The 21,933-nt window shown below is 42.7% G+C and overlaps 1 protein-coding gene across 1 annotated transcript; it reads right to left on the minus strand.

The window, feature by feature from the left end:
• Positions 1 to 10,160: 10,160 nt before the first annotated feature.
• On the minus strand, positions 10,161 to 13,006 carry LOC147436550 (beta-amylase 2, chloroplastic-like). Its single transcript, XM_086489428.1, has 4 exons — positions 12,115 to 13,006; positions 11,570 to 11,780; positions 11,375 to 11,485; positions 10,161 to 11,103 (listed from the first exon to the last, which is right to left on the minus strand). Exons 1-4 carry the CDS (start codon positions 12,768 to 12,770, stop codon positions 10,300 to 10,302), a joined length of 1,782 nt encoding a protein of 593 aa, XP_086345554.1. The 5' UTR covers positions 12,771 to 13,006; the 3' UTR covers positions 10,161 to 10,299.
• Positions 13,007 to 21,933: the final 8,927 nt, after the last annotated feature.

Below are 21,933 nucleotides of genomic sequence, written 5' to 3' on the forward strand. Positions count from 1 at the left end.
CAATTGTGAGAACCATTGGATCTTGTTGTTGATTAGTACCACATGGCAACATATTTTCTTTTTTACTATTTCTTGTTGACATTTATGTACCTCTCCTTTTAAGGAGGGGTGGTGAGTATATATCTGGGTCAGACACAATCTTTCTTATCCTTTTTTTTTCATGCTTTTGGAATATATTCTAATCTATATAGTTCATTGTTACACTTGTTTTCAAAAAATATATAATATTTTAACAAATGTTTTTAAATGTTGTTGTCATTTTCTAATTTTTTAACTCACAAAGAAACCTCTCAGTTTGTAGGCCATAGTGAACTTTCACCTTGTTTTCCAAGATTGCATTAGTGAAGCTCTTGATTGCAATAAAAACTAATTTCTGTCATTAAAAAAGAATGCATGCCAACTCTCAACGAGCGAAAGGAAGAGGAAGCAAGACCAAGAGAATGTCACGCTAAAGCTTGAACCTTGTAAACAATATCAGCATCTGAGGTAGGCCTACTTAGCAACTTTGAGGTAGGCGGGCGAGCCCCGAGCATATGTTAGAGAGAGAGAGAGAGAGAGAGAGCTCTTGCGAGCTCTCGAAACAGATACGAGACGCAAGCTGTCAACCTCCCACATGTAGGCACCCGATTGCGCGCGCACGGGCACACACACACACACACACACACACACACACACACACACACACACACACACACACACACACACACACACAGAGAGCTGGAGGTGAGCCTGTTTTCTTCTCGATCCCAAAGCTAGAGATTCGCTGTAATAAAACATTTCTCAAATATGTCGGGGAGGGAGAGAGAGAGAGAGAGAGAGAGAGAGAGAGAGAGAGAGAGAGAGAGAGAGAGAGAGAGAGAGAGAGAGAGAGAGAGAGAGAGAGAGAGAGAGTCTCCCTCACATGCACATTGCAAAGCTAAGTTGGTGCCACAAGACACCCGCATGAGAGGATAGGCCTATCTAAGAAAAGATGGACAAGTAGGTGTAAGTTTCTTCAAATTCTAGCTACCCTGCAATTAGTTCTAGCTATTGTTGAGCAGTGTAAACTAGCTACCCTTTCCTTATCTTCTCGAGCGCTCCTTGAGTGGGTTCATTGCTACCCATGAGCAAAGCTTCATAGCTACAAGATTTTGTTGAGCAACGTAGTGTAGCTAACCTTTCCACCTCTCCTCTAGCACTGAGAGAGAGAGAGAGAGAGAGAGAGAGAGAGAGAGAGAGAGAGAGAGAGAGAGAGAGAGAGAGAGAGAGAGAGAGTACTTTTCTTGATCTTCTTTTATGAAATTTGCCAACAGTGAGGAGCTTGAGGGTAAGAGCAGCCATGCCGCCGTCGAAGGCGGCGCCGTTTTACTAGTAATAATATAAAAGCTCAAAAAACACCAACATACAGACCATGCACACACCGTGCCATGGCCAACCACTTTAAATAACAAAGATACCATCACAAGGGCTTTTACAGGGAGCCCTACAACCCAGGAGACATACAAAATAAAGCATGTATTTTACAAGGAGCCACAACATGGGTACATCACAACATAATGCCAAAAGGTAAGATCCAAACAACATGCCAGGAGGCTCCCACCATACCGAGTGGTCTATCACCCCAACCCGGCATGTCCCCTTAGGAGTATCCGCACCAAAGAAACAAAACCTATCGCCAACAACATCCACCAAGGGCTGGAAGAGCCACACAAGACAAATCTGGGCCAAAACTCACCAACTAGTCCGGAGTACTCATCCCTAGCCAATCCCAAGAGGATGCTATCCTAGGGATACCATGGTTCAACCGCATGGCTGCCAACATGAAGTTCCCTGAAAGGAGAATCTACTTCACCTACAGGGGAAAGAATATGTATATAGATGCTAATGAGTTTGGTCGTACTATACCACTTGTAAATCCTCTCGCCCTTGATAAATCAATGAAAAGCTCAGTTTTTGCGTACATGATTTTTGTCAAAGAATCCCTAAAAGGTCCTAATGTTTCATCAAAGGTGAATGGTAGGAATCAAGAAGAGTTAGGCTTGTCTAACTTTCTAAAAGGATTCCAATATGTGCACATTGATGAAATCCCTATGGACTTACCCCCAAAACGAGGGGATGATGACCATCGAATTGAGCTCGTATCAGCCGCCTAACAAACCTCCCTATCGAGTTTCACAAGCTCAACAAGAGGAGATCATGAGGCAAGTACAAGAATTGGTAGACAAAGGAATGGTGAGGCCTAGCTCCTCTCCCTTTTGCTCTCCAGTCCTTTTAGTGCAAAAGAAAGATGGTACATACCGCATGTGTGAGGACTATTGCGCAGTAAACCATATCACTATCAAAAACAGATTTCCCGTACCTCGGGTAGAAGATCTGTTTGATAAGCTACAAGGCTCTACCTACTTTAGTAGGATTGACCTTAAAAGTGGCTACCATCAAATAAGGATAGTGAATGAAGATATCCTAAAGACCACGTTTCGTACAACGTTTGGACTTTATGAATATCTAGTCATACCTTTTGGCTTGACTAACGCACCAGCTACATTCAATCGATTAATGGAAAAAAAATTTAGACCCTACCGCAAATTCATTGGAGTGTTCTTTGATGATATCATCATCTTCCAATTCCTTGGAGGAACACCTGTAGCATCTCCACGTAATTTTTCAAGCATTAAGGGAGAATAAGCTTTTTCTTAATCAAAAGAAAAGTGAATTTTTCCTTCAAGAGATTCAATACTTAGGTCATATTATCTCTCGAGATGGTATCCGTACGGATCCATCAAAGTTGGAGGTAATAAAAGCATGGCCTAATCCAAGGAATCTACATGAGCTAAGAAGCTTTATTGGTATGTGTGCATACTATAGATGCTTCATAGCAAAAATCTGAAATAGCAGGACCATTACATGACTTAACAAAGAAAAACGTTAAGTATTCATGGACTGCTAAGGAGCAAAGTGATTTTGACAAGCTCAAAGAGAAGCTTATCTCCCAACCAGTCCTCATGCTTCCGGATCTCTCAAAACCATTTGAGGTCCAATGTGATGCTTGTGGTGATTGCCTTGGAGCAGTCTTGCTTCAAGAAGGGCATGCCATAGCATATGAGAGCCGAAGGCTCAACACGGATGAACGGGTCTTAGGCATTTATGAGAAAGAGTTGTTAGTTGTTCTACATGCCCTCGACACATGGAAGCACTATCTATTGGGGACTCCATTTATCTTACGAATAGACTATCAAAGTCTCAAGTACTTTATGACGCAAACAAAGCTTTCCGACAAACAAATGGGGTGGGAAAATTTTCTTTCGCAATTTAAATTCCACATTGCTCACATTGCTGGTAAGCACAATCAAGTGGCTGATGCACTTGCACGACGACCAAAAGTTAATGCTGTGTCAATAGCAACTCACAATGATCTATCTTCTATGATAGATGAGTATGCTACTGACCTTGACTTTAAAGACATAATGTCAGCCCTTGCTTTGGGGAAGAAAGAGGAACCATTCACCTTGCAGGATGGTTATCTTCTCCATGGCAATAGGCTATGTATTACCCACTCCCTTCGTGAGAAAGTCATGTATAAATCCCATGCTCCTCCCTATTTGGGGCATAGAGGCATTCAACCTACTCTTCGAGGAGTAGAGACGTACTTTTATTGGCCTACCATGAAAGTGGACATACAAGAGTATGTTTCAAAATGTGTAGTATGCCAAAAGACCAAGTATGATAGAGGGAAGCAACCTGGATTACTCCAGCCATTGCTAATTCCTAATTCACCATGCGAGAGTATATCCATGGATTTTATCTTTGGATTACCAAAATCTATCCATGGGAATACGGGAATATGGACAATAGTCGACAGGTTTAGCAAGCAAGCACACTTTATCCCTGTCAAGAAGACTATTAAGGCACACCAAACGAAAACTCTCTTCATATAACAGATTTTCAAACACCATGGATTGCCAAAATTCATCGTGTCAGATAGAGATCATAGAATGATCAGCAATTTTTGGAAAGGTCTTTTCGAAAATCTAGGTACAAGATTGAGTTTCTCTTCGGCCTATCACCCACAAACGGATGGCCAAAGTGAGATAGCCAATCTTATGATTCTTGATCTAGTAAAGACCTACGTTACAGAAGTAGATCAACGCTCACAATGGGAAAAGTACTTACCTCTTGTAGAGTATGCGTATAATAATACTATCCATACTTCTACGGGAAAAGCACCTTTTGAAATCATAGAGGGGAGACCTGAAAGTCCCTTGCTACTTAAAAAACATTGGAAGATCTTCGCTGTCGATGAGTATATCCGTGACCTGCAAGCATATTTTCAAAAGATTAAGGAGGCTATATCCATCTCCCAACTAAGGCAAAAATCTATTGCTGACAAGCATAGAAGGGCCTTCACGTTCAAAAAAAATGATTGGGTCTTTCTTAAGTTTCCTAAGGCTCCAATGAGGCAAACGACGGGCAAAAATTCTACGGGCCATCAAAAGTATTATGCTAAACTAGCAAAAAGATACTATTGTCCTTTTCAAATTTTGAAGCCAATCAATGAGGTGGGTTATCAACTCAAGTTGCCTAACCATTGGCCCATACACAATGCTTTTCATGTGAGCCTACTCAAGCCCTACAAAGGAGAGCCTCCAAATGAACCAATTATTGAAGACCCTCCTGAAATCGAAGATCAAGAAGAGGTACTGCAACCCGAAGCTATCCTTCGGCATGAAGACAAGGTACTACGACATGGTAAGATTATCCGATGGTATCTTATTAAGTTCAAAAATTATCCTTTTGAAGATGCTAGATGGATGCAAGGAATCTAGCTTAAGGATAGTATGAACCTTATCAACGCTTACAATGCTACATTAGAGTAAGCAAATGTACATGTTTCTTTTAATGATCAATGTTTTGTCTTATAAGACTAATTCTCTCTTTATTGTGCACAAATTTAAGTAATATGCATACTAAGAATCATGTTTGGGATGACGACGTCTCTCAAACATTATGTACAATTTGTCAGTCTACTTGGGAAGATGAAATGGACTAAAGAGCGGACATGCTTGCGGCAGCTATATCTCCGAAGCACCAAATGGATTAGTCATCCATCCTAGAATGATGTCGTAGAGGGTAAAAAGGGATCCTCTACCCGCTAAGACAAATTGACTAATGACTATGACTTTATCTCTTTTACCTCATAGTCGAGGACGACTATGATTTCAAGAGAGAGGTAATGTCATTAAATATCTAATATCTAACCAACCCAAATGATTTTCTCATATTAAACTGATCATTTAATGTAGGATAATAAACGGGAACAAGGGTTAGAATATAGACATGTGCTTATGGATCTATCTCAACACGGAGCCAATGTAAAGGGGCCCAAATGAGAGATGGTTTGTCAAAGAGAAAGGTTAACTATTGGAGCTTAAAAGACCTTAGGGTTAGCTTCATTAAAGACCTCCAACGGTTAGTTTTAAAAGTCCTTTGACCTTAAGAAATCTAGGGCTGAGCTTGAGGTGGGAACCCGACCTAAATTTGTCTTTGACCTTAAGAAAGCTAGGGCTGTGCTTGAGGTGGGAACCTGACCTAAACTTGCCTTTGACCTTAGGCAAGCTAGGGATGAGCTTGAGGTGGGAACTCTACCTAAGGTGCTTGTCATGCTTGATGACTAAGATACTTGAGGTACTTATTATACTTAATGAGGAAGTTGCTTGAGAAGCTTCCTATGCATGGGGGATAAGATGCTTGAGTCAAAAAGAGACCCTACACAATTAATGAGGAAGTTCCTTAAGAAGCTTCCTATGCATGGGAGGTAAGATGCTTGAGTCAAAAAGAGATCCTACACACGTAATGAGGAAGTTGCTTGAGAAGCTTCCTATGCATAAAAGTCCCAAAGTTAGGGGAATCTTTGACCTAACCTTCCACTCACCCAAGGGGCACCCCTTTTCTAAAAGGGCACATGGGACACATGTCAGACTCTCACTAAGCTTAATCACATGGGGTGCTTGAATGCTATTGGTTGGGCTAAAGAGGGTTCCAATGAGCTTCTACTTCCATCCAACAAATATCTAGATATTTTCAAGCTCTCTCTCTCTCTCTCTCTCTCTCTCTCTCTCTCTCTAAGGATAAGGAGGACACTTGTCAAAAGACTATCCATGTACTTGATTGCATGTTGCATGTGATTGGTTAGGGGGAGAGGGGTCCAATGAGATTGAAGCATGTGAAAAAGCTACCACTCGCCCAAAGCAAGGAGGGGGGGTGCTAGGGGGATATACTCCACACACACACACACACTCATTTGGAAAGGCATTTCTCAGTTGGTGAAAGTTGAGGAACACCACCTCCTTCTCCAAGCTTGTGAGAAGTGAGTGCCTACATCAACACTCTTGGCTATGGAATGCAAATCCAATCAAGAGCCATGCTTCAATGCTTAAGCTTGCCATCTTCTACATCTCCATTACTGTGCTATTATGTATGCTAGCAAGAAGAGTAATGATAAATGAGGAACTATTTCTTTCTCCTATGGAATGTTTCTTCTTCCTCTTCCCTACCCTCATTCCCCGCTAGCTCTCTCCACCTTCGAAGGTTTTTGAGGCCTTAGGATTGAGGCTTGGGATAGTTAATGCTTTCTACAAGTTTATGTTATGCTTGTGATGCATGAAGCTTTCCATCTTCATTGCATCACGTAGGTCACAAGGAACACAAAGATTGTATTGTACCAAGTATCTCTTAATGGGAGAAACTATAATACAAATGCCTATTGGAGGGGGAACCGCTCCATATGAATCCGGTCCTCAACTATTGTCATGTTCTCTAAATTCTCTCTCTTGCAAAAGTATTGTTCATGCCAAGTTAACTAAGTACCATGTTTATGTTGCTACCATCAATTAAGTTCACACGGTATGCTCACAAAGTAACCTCTCAAAAATGCTTCGCCTAATTTTCCAATTCCGCTACTCTCAAAGTTTATAGGCCATTTTCATTACAAGCAAGATCTCCAAGCGTAGAATTGATCTATGCCGAAGCTCTGATACCACTTGTTGGGAAAGAGCTATGGTGGGTGATAGCGCACAACAAACATAGGTAGAGGGGAGAAGGAGAAGGTAAGATAAGCTTTGCGCATGGCACACAAAATAGAGATTTCTTCATTATGTTTTTGGGTCTTATAAATCCTTTACATGGTTTCACACACACACACACACTAGGTGGCCGCCCAAGCTGGGCTAACCCCAACACACATAGGGTCTAAAATTTTCAAGAAAATGAACTTTGCAACACATTCGTTCATAATCTAGCCAACAACAATGGATTGTATGTTCATCCAAAGTGTTTTGTATACATTGTGTCGATTTCTTTGCCAAATACATGTGCCTTAAACTCCAACTCCCGCATTCAAACACCTTTATGCGTAGCTTATGGGATACCATCAGAGACAGATATGCCAGACTGGCTCTTGAGTCCTCCAAACATGTAGCTTTATAGAGGTGACACATCATGCTGGTAGGCAATACGTCGTCATGGTTCTAACTACATGGCTTCAACATGGACAGGTTACCCTGCGTTTTAATACTCACACTTGATGCACCATCGTTGTCTCTTACACGGATGGAGATTACTACTCATTCACCAGGACCTGACCAGTTGGACACCGGGAGGACATGGATAGAGCGGACACAGGATTTGGGCACAAAGATGGCTGCCTACAGAGAGGATCTTCTCCAACTCATATAGGATGAGAATGTGATTCTACCAAGCTATATGGATACACATCTATCTCATGTGTTACAGTGTGCTATTGGTCAGATACGAACATCCTCACACCAACTTGAGATTGAGATTGGTAGATTCATAGGGATACCAATATGTAGCAAGATATGCCGACTATGTCATACAGAGCCAAAGACAGAGATGCATTAAATATGTCAATGTACAATGTACTACGAGATACGGGGTTGTTTCTACTGTCTATTCAGAGAAGGCTGCAGACCTTTCTCTAGAGTCGTGAGATATCAAGACCAAAGATGTGTTGGACTGTATCTACTTGAGTTACGCAAGATACATGGGCAATCTACCAAGGAGATGTAAAGAGAGACAATCCCAAAGATAGATTACTGATTTCTTCACACCAAACACTTGGACAATGAGGCAAAGCTCAACTCATGCTCACACATGCGGTACTCTAAATGATCATGCATCAGAGCTAGGGAGATCGTGATACCCACGAGTAGAAGGAGCTTCACAGCATCGATGGAGATTACAATAGAGAATTTGAGCCAACATCTCGAGTACATACGAGGATGGACTTGTCACCCATCATATCACCCTCTTGTATAGGGTGCACTATCAGAGATCACACGTACCATACGCAATTCCATTGTAGTATCCCTCTTTTTTTGTACATTTTGTACGCAAACATGGTATAAGATTCACCAATCCATAACAGTTTGGTCTCAAAGGTCATTTTGGCCTTCAAAACAATAATATATCATTTCGTTTCTCTCTCTTGCCGCCTCTGAGTCGAAATCATATACAAGATGACCTCATGGAACTTGATACCATGTTCACACGATGTCTCGAGATTTTCTATCTACTCTCTCTCTCTCTCTCTCTCTCTCTCTCTCTCTCTCTCTCACAGCATGACACTAGCCAGCTAGCTAAAAGGAGGTCTGCAATCCTCAGCATGACACCAACCAGCCGGCTAAAAAGAGGTCTGCAGGCCTTAGCACTAAAGGGCACGGGCAATTTAATGAAGCCTCAAGCGGTGGGATCTACGGCAACGGAACTAGAACACGGAGATCGGGACGCGCACAACCGTAAGATGGACAGAGTAAATTAGGACACGAAAAAGTAAACTTGGACAAGCAAGGAGCCTGTCCAAGTAACATTTCATGGTTTGCCCACATGTCAATGAAAGCATCGTGGGCCAAGTTAAGTGGTTAATGCATTGGGCTCTCATAGTGGCGGCAAGGGTTTGATCCGGATGCATGCGACTAGCGCCTATTTTTTTCCACCTTCCATTCGCCTCGAGATCCGCGCGCTTCTCTCTAGCCCGTTGATCCCACCGCTCACCCCTCATTAAGGCTATACATGGCCTTTAGTGTTCAGGGTCTGCAAGTACGTGCACTGACGTGGTCTAGCCATGACTGGCTGGTGTAGCCCACGGCTCACCCTCCCCGGCAGGCTTTCTTCACGCTCTGCAGTCTCTTCCAGCCTACTACTCTCCTAGCTGGCATTTTCTTGTACACGTTCGTATAATAATTAGATTAAAGATCTGCCATTGCCCAAAAAACAACCATTCTCCTTCAAATTTTTCTGCTGTGGGTAACCTCTCTTATCAAATTCTCTCCTTTTTGGTTCAACACGATGGTAGACAATAGCAAGACAGTGTGTAAACAAGCAGGATAGGGAAGAAGATAACCAGACTACAGGGAAAACAAACAGAGCAAATATCGTTCAATGCCAGTGGCCATATTCACAACTGCAGTGCAACAAATACCATTCGAGCAACTTTCCACACTTCCCTACCTCCATAGAATCAAAAGCAGAAGAGCAGAATGCCACTTTTCTCCTCAGGACCATACAACACTCATTCTGCTCACATTATGCAGACATAAATTTTCACAAAATGCTTAGCAGATACCAGTTGAGCAAGTTTCCATTCCTCCCTCCCTCTATACAATCAATCAAATATAACACTCAATTCTGCTCACATTATGCAGAAAAAAATTCGCAGGATGCCTAACAGATACCAGTAGAGTAAGTTTTCATTCCCCCCTCCCTCTACAATCAAGAAGAGAAGAGTAGATAGTGTAACTCTTCTACCCAAGAAGAAGAAAAGACTCAAATTATGGAGAGACCATTTTCATTTCGCAATAAAGATACACAGACACGTAACCACCCTAATAAAGTTTCATTGCCTACAAAGTGCATTTCATTAGCCTTCAACAGGCCAAAATAATATTCCAGAGGCGAGCAACACCAAAGAAAAAGATTCATCTATTTAATATTTCTAATTCTGACTAGAAAATTATGACAAATATTTGAGCTCGCATATGAGCCTTGCAATGGGCAATGAGTACAACTGTGTCAAAGCTAGGTTGTGCTGACATGAATGTAACACTATCCTATCAAGGAAGGACCTCTGTCACAGGATCTCGAATGTCCGAAAATAAGGTCTTTGACTCCCCCAAGTGTGCATGACAAAAGTGTGAATAATGACCTTATGTAGTAGAGATTGTAAAATGGTAACAAAAACTTCCGCCATTCCTGTACAGATACACAGTATATGTAGGAAAATGACCCTTGAATGTGAGCAAAAATCTAAGCAAGTGCCGCTGCAGCTTCCTGTACAAGAGGATTGGTTGCATGAACCAGCTCGGATGCTCTGTGTTCCTCCTCCCATTCATTATGAGTCTTACCAGCTGCCATCTGCCGCACGAATGATACAAATAGACGCCAATTATCACCTTGAAACAATGTCTGGTTCATCCTAAGGAATGTGAATGCACACATGGGTTCATATACTACCCCATGTGGGTCATCCTGGAATGTCAACCTTGAGTTCCTAACCACTTGCTTATGAGCTCCCTCATCATAGCGAGGCAATGCATTTTCACCAGCAACAGAAACTCCTGCCTTCCTTGCAGCCAGCACAACTTGCTTAATCAGATTTTCAGGAGAACAACGAGCTTCAGCTGGCTGCTCGTAGTCCTTCATCTCAATGCAGGTAAAATTTAAAACTACTCCATGTCTGCCGAACATGGCAGCAATTGGATGATACCCATCTCGCAGGCGCGTGTTGTAGTAGCCTGCTGTAAGCTCGGCAGGATGGGAGCGCGAGCCATAATGCCAATGAATGCCAGCAACCTTTCCAGAGAGCTTAACCCCTGTGTGTCTAAACACACCCTCCGCAGATGTCAATATCCTCTCCCCATGTGCAAGTAACAAGCCAGAGTACCAGTGCAAGAAAAATTCTCCATAAGGGCTACTCCATCCACCATCTCTTCTAAAAAAGTCGCTGTCTTCAGGCCAGTTGTTGTAACAGCCAGCATCACGTGGACCCCCTAGTCCCCATTCCGGCTTCCCGATAGCAGTCGCTGCAGCTTTCAGACTGGACAACATATACTGCAAGTAGAGTATTGAGAAGTAGAAACTGAGCAGGGCATTGTAAGCAGACTTGATACGATTACTTGCACAGCACTACATCCCATCAACCTTCCTAGCTTAGCACTAATTACTAATGCAAATAAAAAAAGTTGCATGCTCCAGTATTACACAATGTCAACTATTCCATGACAATCATACTGTAGAATAGCACATCCATGCGTTCAAAATTGGGGCATTTTTGAGAAGGTATTCATGGCAAGGGAAATAATGCTCTTCACAGCACCCATACCTTATCATAACATTGAAACTCTCCAATTCCCGGAAACCGCCAAGTCCCATTGCTTTCAGGGTATGAAGGATATCTCAGCTCACCAGCAGGCCCCATACCGACTTGAATTTCCTGCATCAAAACAATAACCGCTCATTCACATATACTACTAACAAGTCCACATGTATCGTTGTTGGGCAAGAGAAGATAGCTTACAACGATGCAATCCCCCAGATAGTTCCTGAAAGTGTCCCTGAAGCTTCTCATGTAATCCGCATATACTTGAACTGGTGAGCGACCCTTCAGGACTGGCATAGTATCACAACCAAGAGAAAGGTATTCATAGTTCCTTCTGCCATTCTTGTCAGTGTATGCCAAATCTGGGTCCCGATCAATTTCTTCTACGGCCCATCGTGGCAGAGGAATGCTACAGCAGGAAAACAATCCAGTCAGTGACATAATGATGAGATCTTAAATCAAAGCAAACCAGGGGCTTGTCCTAGATCCGCTCCCAAAATCAACCACTCGAATGATTTCTTCTTCATTCTCACTCTGCACTGCCCACTAAGAGTGGCTACCAGTGTAGCCAACATGCAGTGGCAATAATATGCCTCGAGGAATTTGCAGAAAAGAATATATGACCTAACACTTGACCAAAAGCTCCATGTGCTTATGACTTATACACAAAACACAAAAGCCATTCATGCACAGGCGATAATTTTCCACTAAAAGCAGGCAAAGCAAAGAGTTGAGTCACTTACAAGCATGAGTCTCCAACGTTGCCTCCACACTGATGGAACGACATCACTGCTTGAACCTTCAAACCATGTTTCTTCACCATATCTATTAACTCCTTGTACCCAGACCAATTGTAGCGACCAGGCCCATCCCTCTCCACAATGCCCCACCACACATCCATCATGACCCCTTCAACACCGGCACTCTTTAACGCAAGCAAGCTTGCTTCCATAGCCTTCCTTCTATGCACTGTGTTGTTGGAAGGATTGATGCTATCAAGAGGAAGCATCACGTAAACAGGAACACCTCCTGAAGGCCCCCTGTTGGGACGTGATACACAAGCTGGATGCTCCCTCTGCTGCGTCACGGAAGCCTCTCTCTCCTCAAAGAGAGAAGGAGATCCTGGGCTGGAAAATGGAAACGCTCTGCAAGCAAATGCTAAAGATTGGGCTTGGCTTCCGCTCTGTTGTCTCCACCAATCATCACAACCGAATTGAGAGCCTGTGGATGCACTAGATTCCATCGGAGAGGAAGGCAAGAACTGTGCATAAACTCTGAGATGTCCATTGTGGGAAGATCTGTTTGATGCGCAAGGTCTGGGAAGGGCGACACCCCCAAATGAGCTTGAAAGACGATCAGTCTGAGAAGGCGACGACGGCATAGTTGGCAGCAAAGCCATGAAATTGTTTTGAGACGCTTGGTAAGGTCAAGAAATCAATAATCCCACGAAAGAAAGGCGAGCAGGTGAGGAAGCCTGACCAACTTCTGATGTAAACAATGAAGAAGACGCTATACAGGGAGGGAAAACGCAGATCTTGGTCTCCTGTAGAGAGAATTCTGGAGGCAAGAACGAGGATATACAGAAATATACAAGAATTAAAGGTTTAAACAATAGAAGAAGGAAGGGACCTGAAACTGTATAGGGAATATATACTTGGGCTGCAGAAGAGAGGAGGTTACGGCGGGGCGTAAATTGGCGGTGGAAGCGAAGAAAGGTATGCACACAAGAACGATTGAGTAGAGAGGAGGAAATGGAAAGCTTTAAAATGGAGTGCAAGCACTGCAAGGAAGGGGGCATCCAGCGAGGTCGAAAGGGGCAGTGACGTGGGTGGTCAGGCAGGCTGTAAGCCACAAGCAATGCCACGGCAGGCCATTCTTGGGCTGCCACGTTATCTAGAGGGAAGTCGGGCTATTTGTGACGTGGCAGCAATCCATTCGCTTGCTCTCTACTCTAGTGTGCCATGACAGGCGGCAGGCAGCCCTTGGTTGTAGAGACTATTTCGCCAAATAGTAACTATATGCCTATATACTATAGCCCCAAACTATTATTAGAGCACATTCGCACGGAGGGGAGGGCAGGGGTAATGATGCACTCAGCGTTTTTGTCATCGTTTGTCCAATGAAGCTTTTGCAAGGCCAACTCTGCCGTTTTTGGCAGAGTTAGCCCAAGGAGTCTTCGCTTGGGAGCTACACGACACCATGGCAGGAGGTAGCGAACCTTTTGCAGGCGAAAACGTCCAAGCTACTGACGCATCCTTTACCCCCTCCAACTTGATGTGCGAATGCGCCCTTATTACTATTCTATTTGGAATCATTGGGACACGTGGCATCTCTTGCATTATAAAAATTTAGGACGGGGTCACATTCTCTAAGGCAAAATTCATACGATAGCGGAGGTCTTGAGATGAGCATATTGATACTTCACTCTCACGGTGTCTAAAAGTTTTTGATGGATGTAGGAAGGCGTCAGACCTCTGACTGTGAGAGTGGGCGACTTAATCTATATAAAAATTACTTATTCAAAAGATAACATATAACTTTAGTTCAGCCATGGAAGCTCCACTCATTCAGAAGGCCAATAACAACTCAAAACTCTTGTGTGTGTTATGATTTCATGTAGCTTGAACCCCAATTACACAAATAATGTTTGTTTGTCCTGTAGAAAACCCTATCTTTCTTCTGCAATTCTTTATCGAGGCAATTTCATGGAAGCTTGGGCACTTCTATGGTAAGCCCACACACCTTTTAGAAGTGAGAAAACCCTAATGGGAAACTTCACAAACTTGAATATAAGGTAGGAGTTGCGCGAGACTGCACAAACACACGATAGGAGAACTCTATGTATCCTCAAAGAGGCTCAAAGTGCTGATATTCTACTTTCAACAAGCTAGTCCCTTGCTTAGAGTCATAGAACAATGAGTGGGGTGGCATTTTGAGCCATTTTTGACCCAAAATGGGTCTATTTAAACCATTAAAGCCTTTTTTTGCAAAAACTAAAAGAGGCCATCGGTAGTGACATTTGCAACATTGTCATTGGAGGCTTCAACATTCACATTGATCACACAAACAGCCAATACAAGAATTTGCATGCCTTCTTCCACAAGAAAAACTACAACCAAACAATTCAACAAACAACAACTGTCTACAATTCAATCCTCGACCATATTTGGGTAACCATCTCATGTCATAAAATCTAATATCTAACCAACCCAAATGATTTTCTCATATTAAACTGATCACTTAATGTGGGAGAATAAACGGGAACAAGGGTTAAGATATAGACATGTGCTTATAGATCTATCTCAACACGAGACCAATGATAAAGGGGCCCAAATGAGAGACGGTCTATCAAAGAGCAAGGCTAACCAATGGAGCATAAGATAGCTTCATTGAAGACCTTCAATAATGTGTGTAAAAGTCCTTTGACCTTAGGTAAGCTAGGGCTGAGTTTGAGGTGGGAACCCGGCCTTAGCTTAAGGTGCTTGAGGTGCTTGTCGTGCTTGACGATTGAGGTGCTTGATGACTGAGGTGCTTGAGGTGCTTGATGATTGAGATGCTTGAGGTGCTTGTCATGCTTGAGATGCTAGGGTTGTACTTGAGATGAGAACCCAACCAAAGCTTAAAGTGCTTAAGGGCCAAGCTTGTGGTGGGAACCAGGCCTAAGCATGAGGGGCTTGAGGTGTCAAAAAGTCAAATCCAATCCCTACAAGGAGGGGGCGAGCCCTACAAGAGGGGGGATGAGAGAGAACACCCGCACACTCACACAAGGCATGCTTGGTACAAAGAAAGCAAAAGGGACACTCGTCAAGTTCCTCCTCATGTTGCCCTCATGGTGTGCCTGAAGCCTATTGGTTGGCCACCCAAGGGGTCCAATGATAATTTAGGAGATTTAATTAATTATCTTTGCATTTCTCAAGTCTTCTCTCTCAAAGGGGAAAGGGGGACACTTGTCCCAAGGCTACCCTTGTTGCTTGTAATACCTCCTGCTTGTGATTGGCTAGAACTGGAGGGGTCCAATGAGCTTCAAGCATAAGCTACAAGGGGGGCTCGACCAAAGCAAGCTAGGGGGTTGCTTGAGGGGTTACTCTCCCACACACACTCACACACACTCTCATTGTGCATTGTGCAAAGTGTAAGAGCTCCCTCTCCTTCTCCAAGCAAGTAGAGGTTGAGAGCCTACACCAACACTCTTGGCTATGGAGTGCAAATCCAACCAAGATCCATGCTTCAATGCTTAAGCTTGCCATCTTCTCCATCTTCATTAGTATGTTATTATGTATGCTAGCAAGAAGAGTGATGATAAGTGAGGAACTAATTCGTTCTCCTATGAAATGTTTCTTCTTCCTCTTCCATACCCTCATTCCCTGCTAGCTCTCTCCACCTTTGAAGGTGTTTGAGGTCTTGGGACTTAGGCTTGGGATAGTTAAAGCATTCTTCAAAGTTAAAGCATGAAGCTTTCCGTCTTCATTGCATCACCTAGGTCACAAGGAACACAAAGATTGTATTGTAACAAGTCTCTCTTAATGGGAGAAATCATAATACAAATGCTTATTGAAGGGGGGATCGGCTCCACATAAATCCGATCCTCAAATGTTTTCATGTTCTCTAAATTCTCTCTCTTGCAAAAGTATTGTTCATGCCAAGTTAACTAATTATTATGATCATGTTACTATCTTCAATTATGTTTACGCGCTGTGGTCACAAAGTAATTTCTCAAAAGTACTCTCATTTAATTTCGCTACTCTCAAGTTGAATAGGCCAATTCCATTACATTGGTATCAGAGCATTTGGTTTCTCTTTTCTTGCTTAAGAAGAGAGGTCCTTAACTAGCCTATAAATGGTTGAATTTATTAATTATACTAGGGTAAGTGGAGCTGGGATCTATTATCAATTTTTTTGAGCCCACTATGTGGGATATGGTACACACCTCGGGAGCTTTGGACTTAATAATGGAGTCTTTTTAGACTTGCCTACGCCTTTATCATTATTGAGCCATAAGAAGTCCGAAAGGAGCTAGCCCTTGGCAACTCTTTTATGTTAGAATTAGTCCACTACTCTCTATAACTAACCACTTCGAGCCGTGGGTTTAGATACTTAAGGGCCAATTTTCAAAGGCTAAGAGGTATGGGCAACCCTGCCTTGCAAGACGAAGTTACTCAACAACTTCGCGCTTATTGGATTTCCCTTCCTCTCCAAGAGGAGAGAGAGAGAGCTTAGGAGGCCTCTTGAAGAGACCCCCAAAAGAAAACTCTCTCCCATACGAGAGGAGGAATCCAAAGAGCAAGAAAGCAATGAAACTTTAAGTTCCTCTGAAAATGTGGCTCCACGAAGACGACGGTCTAGACGATCACCCACTCCTCCCAAGAGGAAAAGATCAACACACAGTCCTTCTCCTCATCATTTCGAAAAGGAAGAGAGGAAACAAAGGAAGAAAAAGTCTAGGAAGAGGTCACCCTCTTCTCCTTCTTCTTCACCTTCCTCCTCTTCCGATGAAATCTATGGCTATTCTCCCAGAGAATACAGGAGGGGAGGACATCGCAAATCATACCCTTCATGGCAAAGGTCACAAAAGCTAAAGAAGTTCAAGGAGGGAGGAAAGAGTATCTCTTTTCTCACCTATGATGGCACCTTTGGTGCTACCGACAAAGTGTTGGCCTTCATCCAGCAATTTGATGCGGCCTTTGGAGACAAGGGCTTCACAGAGTCCTCCAAGCTACGCCATGTAGCTATGCACTTTCAAAAATCAGCTGGTCAATGGTGGGCTAGCCTTCGTGGAAACGTGAAGCCCAAAAGACATGGAAAACTCTACGAGTTTCCATCATGAAGCAATTCCTTGTAAGTGATGCAAAGGACAAAGTGCTTACCGAATGGCGCAGCTTGAAGCTTCTCTCTCATGAGTCTATCCACAAGTATGTAGACAAGTTTTGGGATTTACATCTCAAGGCTACTATCTTTCAAAAGAAAGACTTTGCCAAGCAAAGGCAACAATTCTGTGTGGGATTACCTGAAGAGATGGCCGAGTACATCAACTCTCAACGGCTTGGTTCCTTCAGCGAAGTAATACATCACACCATGGTTGCTTCACGCATCAATTTCCATCAAGGAGCTAGACAGAATGTCAAGCCCATGGAAAACAAAGACAAAAATGATGCAAAGGGGAAAACCAATGCTCAAAATTCTTGCCAAGGCACTTCCAACAACAACAACAAACAATCGGTCCAAGGAGAAGATTGTTTACAAAGGCAAAAACAAACTCTCTCCTGAAGAGCTTGAAGCTTTTTGCAAGGACCATAAGGGTTTCAAGTGTGGGGAGCAAGGACATGGCTATCGTTCTTGCCCCAAAAAGAATGCCCGCAGTGACACTCCTAGGGCTTCCACCATCAAAGCTCCAAAAGAGGATGCTCATTGCAAAGGATCATCACTTTCCTATGCTTGGGGAAAGGTAAGAGAGCATGATGCCTTCATCTTGTTTGACCCTGGCTCTTCTCACAACTTCATATCAACGGAGTTGGCCACCTAGTTGGGCATTCAAGCTTTTGGGATGGGAGATATGGTAATGGCTAACATAGCTTTCAAGGGACAACAAGCCTACGTTACTCCCTTGATTGGGAAGTTGAGGCTTCATGTCCAAAGCTATGTCGACAAAGAAGACTTTTTCATCTCTCCTCTCCAACATGAGGATGCTATCCTAGGGGTGCCATGGTTTGATTGCATGGCTGTCGATATGAATTCCCTGAAAGGAGAATCTACTTCACCTACAGGGGAAAGAACATGTATATAGATGCTAGTGAGCGTGGTTGCACCATTCCACTTGTAAATTCTCCTGCTGTTGATAAATCAATGAAGAGCTCAGTTTCTGCCTACATGATTTTGTCAAAGAGTCTCTAAAAGATCCTAATGTTTTATCAAGTGTAAATGGTAGGAATCAAGAAGAGTTAGACTTGTCTAATTTTCTAAAAGGATTCCAAGATGTGTTCATCGATGATATCCCTATGGACTTACCTCCAAAACGAGGGGATGATAACCATCGCATTGAGCTCCTTCCAGGAAGCTCACCACCTAACAAGCCTCCTTATCGAGTCTGACAAGCTCAATAAGAGGAGATCATGAGGCAAGTACAGGAATCGGTAGACAAAGGGATGGTGAGGCCTAGTTACTCTCCCTTTTGTTCTCCAGTCCTTTTAATGCAAAAGAAAGATGGTACATACCGTATGTGTGTGGACTATCAAGCACTAAACCATATCACTATCAAAAATAGATTTTTCATCCTTGGGTAGGAAATCTGTTTGATAAGCTACAAGGTTCTACCTACTTCCATAGGATTGACCTTAAGAGTGGCTATCATCAAATAAGGATAGTGGATGAAGACAACTTAAAGACAACGTTTTGCACAACGTTTGGTCTTTATGAATATCTAATCATGTCGTTTGGCTTGACTAATGCACCACCTATGTTCAATCGTCTAATGGAGAAATTTTTTAGACCGTACTGCAACTTCACTGGAGTGTTCTTTGATGATATCATCATCTACTCCAAGTCTTTGGAGGAACATAAGCAACATCTCCACATGATTTTTCAAGCATTGAGGGAGAATAAGCTTTTTCTCAACCAAAAGAAAAGCGAATTTTTCCTTCAAGAGATTCAATACCTAAGTCATATTATCTCTCAAGATGGTATCCGTATGGATCCATCGCAGTTAGAGGTAATAAAAGCATGGTCTAATCCAAGGAATCTACATGAGCTAAGAAGCTTAATTGGTATGTGTGCATACTATAGATGCTTTATAGCAAAATTCTCTCAAATAGCAGGACAATTACATGACTTAACTAAGAAGGACATTAAGTATGTATGGAATGCTAAGGAGCAAAATGCTTTTGATAAGTTCAAAGAAAAACTTACCTCCCAACTAGTCCTCATACGTCCGGATCTCTCAAAGCCATTTGAGCTCCAATGTGATGCTTGTTGTGACTACGGCCTTGGAGCAGTTTTGCTTCAAGAAGGGCATGCCATAGCATATGAGAGCCGAAGGCTCAATACGGATGAACGAATCTTGGGCATTTATGAGAAAGAGCTTTTAGCTGTTCTACATGCCCTAGACACATGGAAGCACTACTTATTGGGGACTACATTTATTCTTTGAACTGACCACCAAAGTCTCAAGTACTTCATGACACAAACCAAGCTCTCCGACAAACAAATGAGATGGAAAAATTTTCTTTTACAATTTAATTTCCATATTGCTCACATTGCTAGTAAGCGCAATCAAGTGGCCGATGTACTTTCACGACGACCAAAAGTTAATGCGGTGTCTATAGCTACTCACAATTATCTATCCTCTATAATAGATGAGTATGCTATTGACCCTGACTTTAGAGACATAATGTCAGCCCTTGCTTTGGGGAAGAAAGAGGAACCATTCACCTTGTAGGATGGTTATCTTCTCCATGGAAATAGTCTATGTGTTAACCATTCCCTTCGTGAAAAGTTATGTATGAATCCCATGATCCTCCCTATGCGGGGCATAGAGGTATTCACCCTACTCTTTGAGGAGTAGAGACGTATTTCTATTGGCCTACCATGAAAGTGGACATACAAAAGTATGTTTCAAAATGTGTAGTATGCCAAAAGACCAAGTATGATAGAGGGAAGCAACCTGGATTACTCTAGCCATTGCCTTTCCCAAATTCACCGTGGGGGAGTATATACATGGATTTCATCTTTGGATTACCTAAGTCTATCCATGGGAATACGGGAATATAGGTTTAGCAAGCAAGCACACTTTATTCCTGTCAAAAAGACTATTAAGGCACACCAAATGGCAACTCTCTTCATATCACAGATTTTCAAACACCATGGATTACCAACATCCATAGTGTTAGATAGAGATCCTAGAATGACCAGTAATTTCTGGAAAGGTCTCTTTGAAAATCTAAGAACAAGATTGAATTTCTCTTCGGCCTATCACCCACAAGCAGATGGCCAAAGTGAGATAGCCAATCTTACGATATTCGATCTACTGAAGACTTATGTTACCAAAGTAGATCAACACTCACAATGGAAAAAGTACTTACCTATTGTAGAGTATGCCTACAATAATCCTGTACATACTTATATGGGAAAAGCACCTTTTGAGATCATTGAGGGAAGACCTAAAAGTCCCTTGCTACTCAAAGTACATGGAAAGAGCTTTGCCACAGATAAGTATAGCCGTGACCTACAAGAATATTTTCAAAAGACTAAGGAGGCTATATCCATCTCTCAACAAAGGCAAAAAGCTGTTGGTTGACAAGCACATAAGGGCCTTAACGTTTAAAGAAAATGATTGGGTCTTACTTAAGTTTCTTAAGGATTGATTAAGGCAAACAACGGGCAAAAATCCTACGGGCCATCAAAAGTATTGTACTAAGTTAGCAAAAAGATACTATGGTCCTTTCCAAATCTTGAAGCCCATCAATGAGATGGCTTACCAACTCAAGTTGCCCAAACATTGGCTCATACACAATGCCTTTCATGTGAGCCTACTTAAGCACTATAAAGGAGAGGCACCAAGTGAACCAATTATTGAAGACCCTCCCGAAGTTGAAGACCAAGAAGAGGCGCTACAACCCGAAGCTATCCTTCGGCATGAAGACAAGATATGTGCGCGTATGTCACATGTGTCAATGCAAGGAACTTGCCGATACACCGTGTACGAGCCACAAATGGCTCCAAGCACACAACAAGCCTAAACTAGTAAGCTCAAAGAAGGTGATGGTGTGCCACTCACCGCTCTACGCTTGCTTCGTGGAGGATTCCTCGCCGTGAAGAAGAAGGAGCCGCCGCTTTGCCACGCTCAACCGCTTCGCCGCCGCCATGCCGTCGTCGCAATGCTCGATCGCACTCTCTCTCTCTCTCACGCATACACACACACACACACACACACAAGGAGATGAAGACGAAGAAGATGGAGATGGAGAAAGAGCACTCTTCTATTGCACAAATGAGAGAATGAGTGAATTTTAGGTTTAGTTGACTTTTATATGAGCTCACCCCATTCACACTTGGGCGCCCATGCTTAGCCAACTAATCCCTTGAATGTTCCAGTTAGAGTGCGCCTCTCATCAGCGATCACTCTTACCCTTTTCCTATTGGACCGACAAGCCCGGTACCTGACTCTACCATATAAATAATACAATGTCTGCCGTAGGTTACAACGTCCGCCGTAGGTGATAGGGTGTCCGTGAGCCGTGAGGGTTAACATGCCCCCCTTCCTGATGTAGATTCTGTCCTTGGAAGCTATTGAGTTGAAGCTTGTTCGTCGAGGTGGAAGAGCATTTGAGATGAATGTCCTTAGCCTTCTTCAGTCACACTACAAAATCAAACAACATTGGCACATTAATTGCATTCTCATAAGCAATTAAAAAGCATATATAGTTTTAGGTAGACAAATTGATTGGTAAAAGAATTTTAAACAATTTGTCAGCAATAAACATTAAATTGCAATATAATCAAATGCATAAACAGATGTAAAGGTAAAAAATTAAACAAGTCTGGGGTCGCTAATTTAACGGTCGAAAGGCACT

This window comes from Adiantum capillus-veneris, chromosome 18 (genome assembly GCF_014529385.1).
Source record: "Adiantum capillus-veneris isolate H3 chromosome 18, ASM1452938v2, whole genome shotgun sequence".
Taxonomy (NCBI): Eukaryota; Viridiplantae; Streptophyta; class Polypodiopsida; order Polypodiales; family Pteridaceae; genus Adiantum; species Adiantum capillus-veneris.